Below are 12,500 nucleotides of genomic sequence, written 5' to 3'. Positions count from 1 at the left end.
CTATCTATCTATCTATCTATCTCTGTCTGTCTGTCTGTCTGTCTATCCCTCCTTTCATCTATCTATCTATCTATCTATCTATCTATCTATCTATCTATCTCTGTCTGTCTGTCTGTCTATCCCTCCTTTCATCTATCTATCTATCTATCTATCTCTGTCTGTCTGTCTGTCTATCCCTCCTTTCATCTATCTATCTATCTATCTATCTATCTATCTATCTATCTATCTATCTCTGTCTGTCTGTCTATCTATCTATCTATCTATCTATCTATCTATCTATCTATCTATCTATCTCTCTCTGTCTGTCTGTCTGTCTATCCCTCCTTTCATCTATCTATCTATCTATCTATCTATCTATCTATCTATCTATCTATCTCTGTCTGTCTGTCTGTCTATCCCTCCTTTCATCTATCTATCTATCTATCTATCTATCTATCTATCTATCTATCTATCTATCTATCTATCTGTCTGTCTGTCTATCTATCTATCTATCTATCTATCTATCTATCTATCTATCTATCTATCTATCTATCTATCTATCTATCTATCTATCTATCTATCCCTCCTTTCATCTATCTATCTGTCTATCTATCTATCTATCTATCTATCTCTGTCTGTCTGTCTGTCTGTCTGTCTATCTATCTATCTATCTATCTATCTATCTATCTATCTATCTATCTATCTATCTATCTCTGTCTCTCTGTCTATCTATCCCTTTCATCTATCTATCTATCTATCTATCTATCTATCTATCTATCTATCTATCTATCTATCTATCTATCTATCTATCTATCTATCTCACCATCTGTGCCAAAAAATAACCTCATACAGGTTTGGATCAATTTAAAGGTGAAAATATGTGAACTATCCCTTTAACCCAGACATGTTTTATTTTAGTTTATATGTTTACAGGGACAATACATATTAATTAACCTAACTGTAAAATGTGCCACAATTAGCCAAAAAGGCTATTTTTCATCTGTAGACAGAAGGTTAAAAGGTCAGCAGTTCCCGAATGAACTGAAAATAAAATGATATTCAGGCCAATCCATGTAACACTTAAGCTGCACATCACTGAGAGTTTTCCTCTCTGTAATCTAACATCACTGCTGTGTTGCAGAACGCCAAGCGTGCGAGTGCAGCCGCTGCTCCTCTGGCTGCCTGGGTGAAGGCTAACGTCCAGTACTCACACGTTCTGGAGAGGATCCAGCCGCTGGAGACGGAGCAGGCCGGCCTCATGGAGTCAGCACACACTTCAGCTAACCTCTGCTCACATTTCAGAGGGATTCTTCTGTCTCACATGCTCTCTGCTTTTATTCCAGAAACCTGAGGAAGACAGAGAACCGCAAGAACAGGCTGGAGAAAGAGCTGAACTCTGTGGGAGAGAAAGTTCTGGAGCTGAAGGAGAAGTAAGACTCGCAACCGATTCTGATGAAGTTTGCTAAAGGAAAAAAAATATATATAGTTTAAGCATTGTAGTATTTGAAAGGTATTTTGATGCATACAAAATTATCCATTTATATTACTAAAATTAAAGCTTTTTTTTTTTTTTTTTTTTTAACAATTATCAATTTTAGATTTATTTTTATTACTTATTCATACCAAATGTATTCATTTTGGTGGAAGATTTTAATGAAATTGCTGAAGTGTATTGCAGTGTTATTTCAGAATCATTGTTATTCTATTATAATATTTTGAATTCGATTTTACTTTTATGTTTTCATTTTGCAGTTTTAATTTTAGTTACAAATTTAGTAATTTATTTTTTATTATTGTTTTTAAATATGTATATATATATATATATATATATATATATATATATATATATATATATATATATATATATATATATATATATATATATTTGTTTTTGGTTTTTTATTGCATTTTAATGTAAGCCTGGTTTATTTCGTTTTAATTATTTTACTTGTGAAATATAGCCTTGGCCACTGAATAAAATAAGATTTTATTTTGGTTAATATTTATTTTATTTCATGTTAATGTTTATTTAATTAAAATTCATTTACAATAATAACACAATTGATGCATGTGATACTTGTATGCTTAACATGCCTTATTAGATAGGCAAATCACTAGGTGTGTGCGTGTGTGTGTGCGTGTGTGTGTGTGTGTGTGTGCGTGTGTGTGATGTCTCGCCCAGGTTTCAGTGTCGTACGACTGAAGCGGCCAAACTAGAGTCTGAGGTGAGCAGAGCACAAGAGACCATCAGCGCAGCCGAGAAACTCCTGCAGCAGCTGGACGGAGAACACACACGCTGGACCGCACAGGTGTGTGTGTGTGTGTGTGTGTGAGGGTTTGGTTACTGTCGCTGTGTATGTATCTCTCCCTCCATCTGCTTCCTGCTGTAATTAAATCTCATGCTCTTACGTCTGAAGGCATACACACAATCATGCCGCCAAAGATTCACTTTAGAGCACAAGTGTCTGCTGTGTGTGGGTGGTTTCTAATTAGACGTGTGTGTGTGTGTGTGTGTGTGTGTGTGTGTAGGTGGATGAGATCCGTGAGGAGCTGGACACTCTTCCTAAGAGAGCTCAACTATCTGCTGCTTTCATCACATATCTGCCTGCGGCTCCTGAAGACCAGCGACGCAGCAGCCTCGACAACTGGATGAGCAGCTCCGGACTGCAGAGTAACACACATATACACACACACACACACACACACACACACACACTGCCTCCGTACTCACAGCATTGGTCAGAAGCTGGCACGTTAGGCAATTCAAAGATATCAGTGTTTTCAGTAACTAGTAGTTACTAACTCTCAACATTAAACAGCTTTAACATACACACAGACATTTTTTCTATTCTGTTAGTATACCAATCATATATATATATATACTTTTTTCTATTATAGTATATTTAATTGTTAACTATTTTTAGACGTTTAGTAACATTGTTATGATTTTTGTGTTTTTATTATAATTGATTTTTAATTATAATTTAGTGAATCTATTAAATGTTAATCTTTATTATTATTAACTTTAAAAATGTAACCTGTTTTATTTCCGAAAAAATACATTTTCATCTACTATTTAGATTTTTATTTAATCTTCATTTACATTTTTACTATTTAGATTTTTATATTTTATATTCTTTAGTTAACCGTAATCACTGAATTAATGTAAACTTATGAGTTTGTTTTAATTTATTAATATTAATTATGAATTAAATTATTATTATACTAATATTTATTTGATTTAATCTTTGTTTCAGTTGCCAAAAAGGCTATCGTAATCATTTTAATTTTAGTTTTAGTTGACAATAACATCACTGTCAGTGGACAGGAGCATATGAATCAGTAAACACAGCGTAGTACATTTGAGTGCGTTTTAACACCGTTTGAACTCTTCTTCTGATTGGCAGAGTTCGATCTGCGTCACTTCCTGTGTTCTGAGAGCGAGCAGCTGATCTGGAAGAGCGAAGGGTTGCCGTCTGATGACCTGTCGATGGAGAATGCTCTGGTCATCCTGCAGGTAACACACACACACACACACACACACACACACACACACACACACACACACACACACACACACATCTGTGTTCCCATAATGCTCAGCCTTCACTCATTCATCTGTCTGTCCTCATGCTGACATCAGATTAATGAAATCAGGTCATGGGTAAGGTTACACACATGGATGTTTACTTAGAAGTGTTCACTTCCTGTATTGTTCTATACTATCAACCAGTCCTAACTCACCTTTAACCACCCAAAACCCCAGAGGCCTGTTCACATCAAAAGACATGCAGTATTTTGATGCTTGAAATATAGACAGTATTGCACACAGTGTATAAAATTATCTAAACATCACTGGTCACTCTGTCTCTCCAATGATGTCTCAGTTAGATGAGATCGAAATGCAATGCGATGCTGATTGAGAGCTGAAGAAATAAAGGCTCCTCAGAAGATGCGAGATGTTTCGGGGGCTTGTGAAGATCATTGCTCCGCTGAGGAACGGAGAAAGGGAACAAACTACACTTTACACTCAATAAATAGCAAAAACTCAAATCAACGATGGAAAAGACGGACTTAAAGCAGAGTTTCGTTGTGTGAACAGGCCTTGAAATAAATCTGTTGGCGTGGATGTCTTATTAACCAAGAGATTGTTTTTGAAACATTTCCTCTTGTTTACGTCTAAATAGCACATTTTTGTGATGTATGATCTCTTCTGAACCGACTGAACCCTTTGACGTGTGTGTGTGTGTGTGTGTGTGAGAAGTTTATAATTAGCGTTCTTAAGTAGTCTGGTTTCTATGGCGACCCACGGTGATGTTGCTAAGAGAACGAGCGAAGCGAAAGAGCCCATGCAGGAAATCGTCTGACGAAAGCTGTCAGTAACACGTCTGCACATAACAAATGACATTTTGCATAAAGAAAGAGAAGCCTATTTCTAGAGTTAATGAATTCTGACATTATTTCTGTGACAGCCATTCTCTCCTTGTTTGGGTTGAATGTGTTCTAGACGTGTTCCTGACGGCTTTCTAATCTGCTTTTATAGATGATGATTACTCTTCTTTGTTCTAGAGCGCTTCTTGTCCGTTCTTGATCGATCCGTCCTCTCGGGCGACGGAGTGGCTGCGAATTCATCTGAAAGCGAATCGTCTGGAGGTCATAAACCAACAGGTGAAATCGCATTCACGACTCCGATCGTTCGGTTCGAGCAAAAACCAGCTCAGATCGAATTTTGACATTGCTTGGAATGATTTTAAAAAGCACACGGTGACTGAATCAGCTGAAGCATTGTGCCGCAAAATGAAATGCTCCAGACCGGTTGCGTATAGCGAATCTTTTGATTCAGATCGGGAGTTTGAAGCGCAGAAATCATGCGATTTAAATCAAAACTTGGCGTGTAGCAAATCCTTTGATTTAGAGCGGGACTTCGGAGCAGGTTCGCGAATCATTTCGCGAATTTTGTGCGTTTTTCGAAAATCATTCGTTGGAGATCAGAACTTCAGATCTCTTCATGAATCATTTGATTCAGATCGGGTCTATGGAGCGCGTATCGCAAAAGATTTCTTTTTTTTTCACAGTAACACAAAGGTTTAAGGTACAGTTATAAAAACAACAAAACAAAGAAATAAAGAAAGCGTACACACATACAAATCTCAAGGAAATGAATATACAGTAGTTAATATACAGCAGTAACTATGGTTAATATATCAACTTTATATTTAATTTGCCTCTACTATGGTATAACTATAGTAACCTTGTTTTTTTGAATATAGAGATTTGAATACTTAGATTTTAACAGAACTTCGGATGGTTATACTGATCTAGATCATCTTTAATAAAGAACACAAATGAATTCAGTAATATTTTCTTATATTTTCTTTGGAGCCGTCAAACAGTCCAGAGAAAACATCTTTAAAATTGAAAAAAGGTCAATAACAAAACGAGATGGACATTAAAAAAATCTGACCTAAATTATAATAATAAATCTTCCTCGGAAGAGACAAAAACAGCAACTCAGTTTCTGACTAATATATATATAATATAATTGCATTGAAATTTGGAGAAAATCATTCATCTGCTGTTTGGCCCCTTCATATTTAAAAGAACTACACTTTCCAAAGTCGCTTGTTATGATTTTTAATAGAGATGCTACGACACGGTCCTATTAATGCCAATTAAATGTCCTAAAAAAAACAAACGATAGCAGATTCGATTTTTTTTTACATATAAACATACACAGTTTTTTGCGTTTCATGGTAAAAACCCAACCCCACCCAAAATAACACGCACTTCTAGTTTCCACTGTAATGAGTCCGTGCACATCATCCACGTACATGTTTAACTGAGCGCATGTGATATTCTCTCTCAGGACGCTAACTTCATGACGGTGTTGGAGCTAGCGGTGCGCTTCGGTAAGACTTTGATCATCCAGGAGATGGATGGAGTTGAACCGGTGCTGTACCCTCTGCTGCGGCGAGACCTCATCGCTCAGGGTGAGCACAACACACAACACTCAGCATTCGGCACCGCACCGCTTCTTTTGATTTGCGACGCAGGTGTAATTTACTGATATTAAAGCAGCTATTAAAATGCCAACATTTGAAGCGGACCGAAAAAATTGTAAGACGAGAACGCATTTTTTCGGTTTTGGGACAACTTCGCTCAAACGTTTTGATCCTTTTCAGATGCTGACTAGTGAATTTCTTTTCTTTTCTTTAGCCTCGTTTGGAGAATTTCAGCACAGATTTTCACGCGTAAAAATGAAGTCAGTTTTGTTTACGTAGCTCATATTTATTTTTTTTTGTCTCCGTCACTCTTTCGATCGGTTCGAGCTCCTTCGGATCGGCTGAGGTTTTTACAGAAATGCTTTTCAGTCACTGCTGATGGGTTACTGGGTTATTTAAATACACTTCAGTCAAACAATACAGGAACTAAAACTGACAGAACGGCCCAAAAATACAGGAAACATCGCAAAATATCATTACAGTTCAAAATAACTCTATTTGTGTATTTTCAGCTTCATTACTCCAGTCTTCAGCGTCACATGACCCTTCGGAAATCATAATAATATACTGATTTACCGCTGAAGAAACATTTCTGATTAATAGCAGTATTTTTCATTTTCTTTTCAGGGATTCTTTGATGAATAGGAAGTTCAAAAGAACACCATTTATTGATTGTCATTGATTTAATGAATGCATCCTTGCTAAAGACAAGCATCCATTTCTTACAACGCATCGTCCTGACCCCAGGTTTTTAATTGGTTGTTTTTGTTCTGATTGGTTGTGATTGGTTTCAGCGAGAACTGAGAATGAATGGACGCTGGAAAGGTGCTGTGTCAATCAGAACGCAGAGTTAGATGCTCCTTTAGGAAACACACACACACACACTGAGCCTGTAGTGTGTTTATCCTCCTGTCCCAGCTGTGTGTAAGAAATAAGACCTGTGGGTATTTCTGAAGCCTCCTCCATATGCTGCTGTGTGTGTGTGTGTGTGTGTGTGTGTGTGTGTGTGTGTGGAGCAGATATGGCTCAGTCTATCAGGGACCGGCGGGAGGAAGATAAACCAAGAGCTTTTCAGCGCTTGGATGAGGAGAGAAAGAGAGAGAGGGAAATTAAAGTGTGTGCGTACAGACTGCTGCATTGCAGACGTACAGAAGAGACAGCGCGCGCGCACACACACACACACACACACACACACACACACAGTGTTGTGTTCTGTAGCATCCAATCTGGCAACCCCACAAATCACAAATCCTCCTCTTATACAAGCCGGGTTTCCACACCAATCTGGGCTGTTTTCTGCAGTACACACCGCATACTGTGCTGAGTGCGAGGGGTTCAGGTTTGAGTCAGTGTTCATGTACTGTTGTAGTACGTTTTAATAGTTTGCTTTCATTTTGATATTTTTAGTTTTTATTTGAGTCATTTTTAGTTTTTAGTACTTCAGCTTAAAGCCAGTTTAGAAACTTTTCATCAAATATTTATGCTTCATTTCATTTAGAACTTTTCAGGTAGTTATCATCATTTTTAATTGTTTTATTTTTTTGTTAAAACACTCCAGAATCCCACAATGCGGTGCACTCAACTTTATTTGATAAATGATAAATTAATTGCTATTTAAACTGTTATTTTTATTAACAGTTTACAACTCCTCAACTCATTATTCAATCCTACAGCCAAATTAAGATTATATATATATATATATATATATATATATATATATATATATATATATATATATATATATAATTTTAAGATTTATATATATTATATATATATAAATGTCTCTCACTTACTCTCATCAATTTAATGCATACTTGCTAAATACAATTGTTTTACAAAAAAAAACTGTCCCCAAACTTTTCAAAGGTATTATTCTGATCATTTTATTAAAATGTTATTTTAATAGAAATGTTTTGTAACATATTTATTGTCGCCTTTTATCAATTTGTTGCTGAATAAGAGCATTAAAATAATAATAAATGAAAAAAATCATACTGACTCCAAACCTTTGAACGACAGTGTTCTAATTGGCTGGGATTTGATTTCTGTTCATTTTGCTGTGTGTGTGTGTGTGTGTGTGTGTGTGTGTGTGTGTGTGTGTGTGTGTGGCAGGGCCGCGTTATGTGGTGCAGATCGGAGACAAAGTCATTGACTATAACGAGGATTTCCGTCTGTTTCTGGCAACCCGTAACCCCAGTCCCTTCATCCCACCTGATGCTAAGTCAGTCATCACAGAGGTGAACTTCACCACCACTAGAGCAGGACTACGAGGACAGGTACACACACACACACACACACCTATCACAACCCCACTGCTCTGACTCCATAAAGCTCATCGTTATGGCACATGTGTGTGTTTAGCTGCTAGCGTTGACCATCCAGCAGGAGAAACCAGAGCTGGAGAGCGAAAAAACCAAACTCCTGCAACAGGAAGAGGAGAAGAAGATTCAGCTCGCTCTGCTGGAGGAGTCACTGCTGGAGGTACATCCCAGCATGCCCTTTTACTGGATGTTTTTCTCCGTAAACCCAACAAACTGTGTGTTTTGTGTGTGTGTGTAAAGACGTTAGCGACCGCTCAAGGGAACATCCTGGAGAATAAGGAGCTGATTGAGTCTCTGAACCAGACCAAAGCCAGCAGTGCTCTCATCCAGCAGTCGCTGACTGAATCGCACCGCCTGCAGACGTCACTCGACCAGGTGATGCCGGGAAAGAGCGCGATTACGAAGATGATGTTAGCAGGAACGAATGAAACGGCAGGGGGCTCCAGTGTAACGTCGGTCTCTGTGTGTGTCTCTGCAGGAAAGAGACGCGTACCTGCCGCTAGCCGAGACCGCCAGCAAGATGTACTTCGTCATCACGGATCTGTCCAAGATTAATAACATGTACAGATTCAGTCTGGCCTCTTTCCTGCGACTCTTTCACAGGGCGCTGCAGACCGAACAGGTGACGGGGACACACACTCATCACGGCCTGACAAAATAATGAACTAGCGAAGTTAACTCTGTGTGTGTGTGTGTGTGTGTGTGTGTGTGTGTGTGTGTGTGTGTGTGTGTGGGGCGCAGGAAAGTGAGAGCACCGATGTGAGGATTTCCACTCTGGAGAGCCGTCTGAAGAACATGGTGTACGAGTATATCTGCCGCTCACTTTTTAAGGTAACACGCGTTGAATCCCTCATTATATTCCGTTAGAGATGACCCTGCCCAGATAAAACCCCAGCACCAATCAGAGCCCTCGTTATGCTCCCATAGCAATGACTCCACCCACTTAAAACCCACACAGTTTTTGTAATGAACAAGTGATTCGTTCACACACCTCCAGAAAAAGGCACATTTTATTGCATTATTTTATTTAATTTTTTTTTATTTTGTTACATTTTTAGTACAGTTTTTATTTTTATCAGTTAAAAAATATTATAATAATTAGAAAATTAAAAAAACTTAAAATATAGTTGCAATAATTAATTAAATAAAATGTATGGATTTGACTAAAATTTGCAGTAAAATTATAATAATATAATAAAAACTTTACTATAATAAAAAAACATATAATAAACATTTTTGTAAATGACAAATGCATAGTAAACTAATATTAAAATTAAATATAAATAAAATAAATAATAAATGTATCCATTAAAAATAGGAACGTTTTTAGCGTTGCTCCGATTGCTAGCTGATGCTTTGGATGCTAATGTCATCATTAATCATTATCCCTGTGTTATTCAACCAATCCTGCTTTTTTTGTCTTGCAGCGAAATGGTAAATGTGAATAGACATAGTCAAAGTCTCACAATCCAAAGTAAAAAGTCCATATTTAATTCAATGTATTTATGCCACCGAGAGCTGGCTCTTATATAACAGACTTTACTTCAATATAAAAAATGTATCTGAAAAACGGAATGAATAAAATGCACGGCAGGAAGTTGATTCAGACGATATTTGTAAATCGGCTTATTTGAAGTTTGAGTCGATGCCGCACAACATAGATGAAGTCCACTGAGAGAGCGTCATTGATTCTAGCGACGGTGATCTAGTTTTGTTTTGTGTCGGTCTAGCCAGATTGAGCTGTTGTTTTGCGTGTTAAGAGCCCAATTTTTCCCTGGAGCCTCCAGCGCTCGTTCACTTATGCGTTTGGCAGACGCTTGCATTTGCGTTGCGCTCAAGCTACGCCTTTTCTCCGTCCGTGCGTTCCCTGGGAGTCGAACCCGTGATCTGTGTTGCCGGCGCTAAAATGTCCAAGTGTGCGTCTGTTCGCAGGCGGACCGGTTGATGTTTGCTCTGCACTTCGTGAAGGGGATGAACCCAGAACTCTTCCAGGAGAACGTAAGTGTGTGTGTGTGTGTGTGTGTGCGCGCGCGCGTCCTAAACTCTCATAACCGATCCTGAATGAATGATGACGTTTCTATTTCGGGTCATCTGCAGCTACCGCAGCGGCTCCGACAAGACAAATGTGCTGTTATTAGTCCTGCCAGGAAAGCGCAATAAAAGCGAATGGCTCATGTTTGTTTGTGTCTCACGCAGGAATGGGACGTGTTCACCGGCCTGGTCGTCGGAGACATGCTTCGCAAGACGGTGTGAATGTCTTTACGCTTCCCTCAATTTAAGTAACAGGCATGTCTCCTCTTTAGTTGTAGAAACTCTCTCTGTGTTTCTTCAGGACTCCCAGAAGTCTCTGCGAGAACAGTTTCCATCTTGGATGGATCAGGAGAGGCTGATGGCCGTGGCCCTGCTCAAGGTAATTTGGTGACGGAATAAAATGTGGACTTGACGAATAAATCCAAAAGAATTATTAGAGAGTCACTTCACCAGCATTTTCAAGTTTGGTTTGACAGAATTATATTACTATTGCGAAGAAACATGTACTTTTTAATCTAGTAGTTATAATAATAATAATAATAATAATAATAATAATAATAAAACATTTTTTATTAGATTAAATTCTTTAAATTCTATTTTATTGTTTTGTAATTTTACTTAAAGAAAAACAGGAATCGTTCAATTTCCATTTGGTCACATTTTAAAAGATTATACGTTTTAATAATAACATTATTGAAATATAAATAAATAATATCATTTGTAATTTACGTTATATAGTTAAAAAACAAAAGCTTTTTGATAACTGCCTTTAATTTAACGCTTATATTCCAGAAAAAATGGAAACCAGGAATATAAAAAAAACATAAAAAATTTGAATACTACGAAATATTTAGTAATATTGAAAAACATAGTTTAATTTAAATTATAATTATTTTTTTCAATTGACTATTTTTGACTATTTAAGCATTAAAATAAAATCAAGAATCTACAAAAGAGCAGAAACACTAGAATTTATCATAAAAATCAAATGGATTTCAGACTGTATCTAGTTAAATCAGGGCTTTCCTACAGCTCAAAGAATAGAGCATGACTCTAGCAACACAATTAGAAAGGAATTCCTTATAAAATGTACCTTGAATGCAGTGCAGGTCACTTTGGATGAAATCGTCCGCCAAAGGTGTAAATGTAAATGACTATTAGCATTGCTTTCTCTGAGTTTGTCTGGTTCTGTTCATCATGTCTGTCTCTCTAGAGCACATTTCCAGTGCTGTATCAGTCTCTCTGTCTGAACGACTCGGACCTGTGGCTCACGTTCTCGCGCAGTTCCTGCTGCGAACAGGAAATCCCGCCTCCCGTTGCCAAGAAGATCTCCCTCTTTCAGCAGGTGAGCTGTCAATCAACAGCCTGCACCAATCAGAAGGCTCCAGAGCGCTGACTGCGTTTCGGTCTCTCTCTCAGGTGCTGGTGGTTCAGGCTTTACGGCCGGATCGCTTGCAGAGTGCCATGGCAGCTTTCGCATCTCAGGCTTTGGGTAAGTTCAGAGATAGAGACACACACACACACACACACAGCTCAGAGTCAGACATGTATAATGTATCTGACAACCTCTCTCTTTGTCATCAGTTTGTGTCGAGCTTTTCTCTGGAGCTTAATTATGATTCACAGAATGAACTCAACCTTCAGATATATTATAAATACCTCACGCACAGCTCTGTGTGTGTGTGTGTGTGTGTGTGTGTGTGTGTGTGTGTGTGTGTGTGTGTGTGTGTGTGGTCGATACAGGGATATTGATTTAGGTTTAGTCATCAGCTTATTATAACTTTCAAATCAGTCAAGTGTGAAACCACACACACACAATTAGTGCTGATTGATGCTCTCTAGGGCCACTTGCAATGAGACACAATTAAAACCTGAGCAAACACAACATTCATCTCCTTTACCTGCAACACACACACACACACACACACAACGAGCCCTAATACAACAAAACAAGAGAACGCAAACACATAGAGCCGGTTTATTACAGTAGATGGATGGATGAATAGTTCTCTGGACAGATTGATGGATTGCTGGATGGATAGATAGAATAAGGTTTAGAGTAGAGTAGTTTTATTACAGTGGATAGATAGATGGATGGATGGATGATAGAGAGATAGATGGATAGATAGATGGGTGAAAGGTTGGATGGATAGATAGTTTTTATGTA

At 37.9% G+C, this 12,500-nt stretch overlaps 1 protein-coding gene across 3 annotated transcripts in view; it reads left to right on the top strand.

The window, feature by feature from the left end:
• LOC122358998 (cytoplasmic dynein 2 heavy chain 1) overlaps positions 1–12,500 on the top strand; it is an 81,715-nt gene that overhangs the window by 43,443 nt on the left and 25,772 nt on the right. For 2 of the 3 annotated variants that reach the window (XM_043259045.1, XM_043259044.1), the window contains exons 60-76: positions 1,121–1,242; positions 1,323–1,409; positions 2,162–2,288; positions 2,509–2,650; positions 3,387–3,496; positions 4,549–4,647; positions 5,846–5,969; positions 8,094–8,257; positions 8,343–8,462; positions 8,543–8,677; positions 8,781–8,924; positions 9,044–9,133; positions 10,235–10,300; positions 10,499–10,549; positions 10,635–10,712; positions 11,547–11,678; positions 11,753–11,825. In XM_043259045.1, the coding sequence (XP_043114980.1) occupies positions 1,121–1,242; positions 1,323–1,409; positions 2,162–2,288; positions 2,509–2,650; positions 3,387–3,496; positions 4,549–4,647; positions 5,846–5,969; positions 8,094–8,257; positions 8,343–8,462; positions 8,543–8,677; positions 8,781–8,924; positions 9,044–9,133; positions 10,235–10,300; positions 10,499–10,549; positions 10,635–10,712; positions 11,547–11,678; positions 11,753–11,825 (1,864 nt within the window). The remainder of the gene's footprint in view (positions 1–1,120; positions 1,243–1,322; positions 1,410–2,161; positions 2,289–2,508; positions 2,651–3,386; positions 3,497–4,548; positions 4,648–5,845; positions 5,970–8,093; positions 8,258–8,342; positions 8,463–8,542; positions 8,678–8,780; positions 8,925–9,043; positions 9,134–10,234; positions 10,301–10,498; positions 10,550–10,634; positions 10,713–11,546; positions 11,679–11,752; positions 11,826–12,500) is intronic. The other variant, XM_043259046.1, reaches the window with a different exon arrangement.

This window comes from Puntigrus tetrazona, chromosome 15, assembly GCF_018831695.1.
Source record: "Puntigrus tetrazona isolate hp1 chromosome 15, ASM1883169v1, whole genome shotgun sequence".
Lineage (NCBI taxonomy): Eukaryota > Metazoa > Chordata > Actinopteri > Cypriniformes > Cyprinidae > Puntigrus > Puntigrus tetrazona.
The sequence above is the reverse complement of the archived record's forward strand: the minus strand, read 5'-3'. Positions and strand labels throughout refer to the sequence as shown.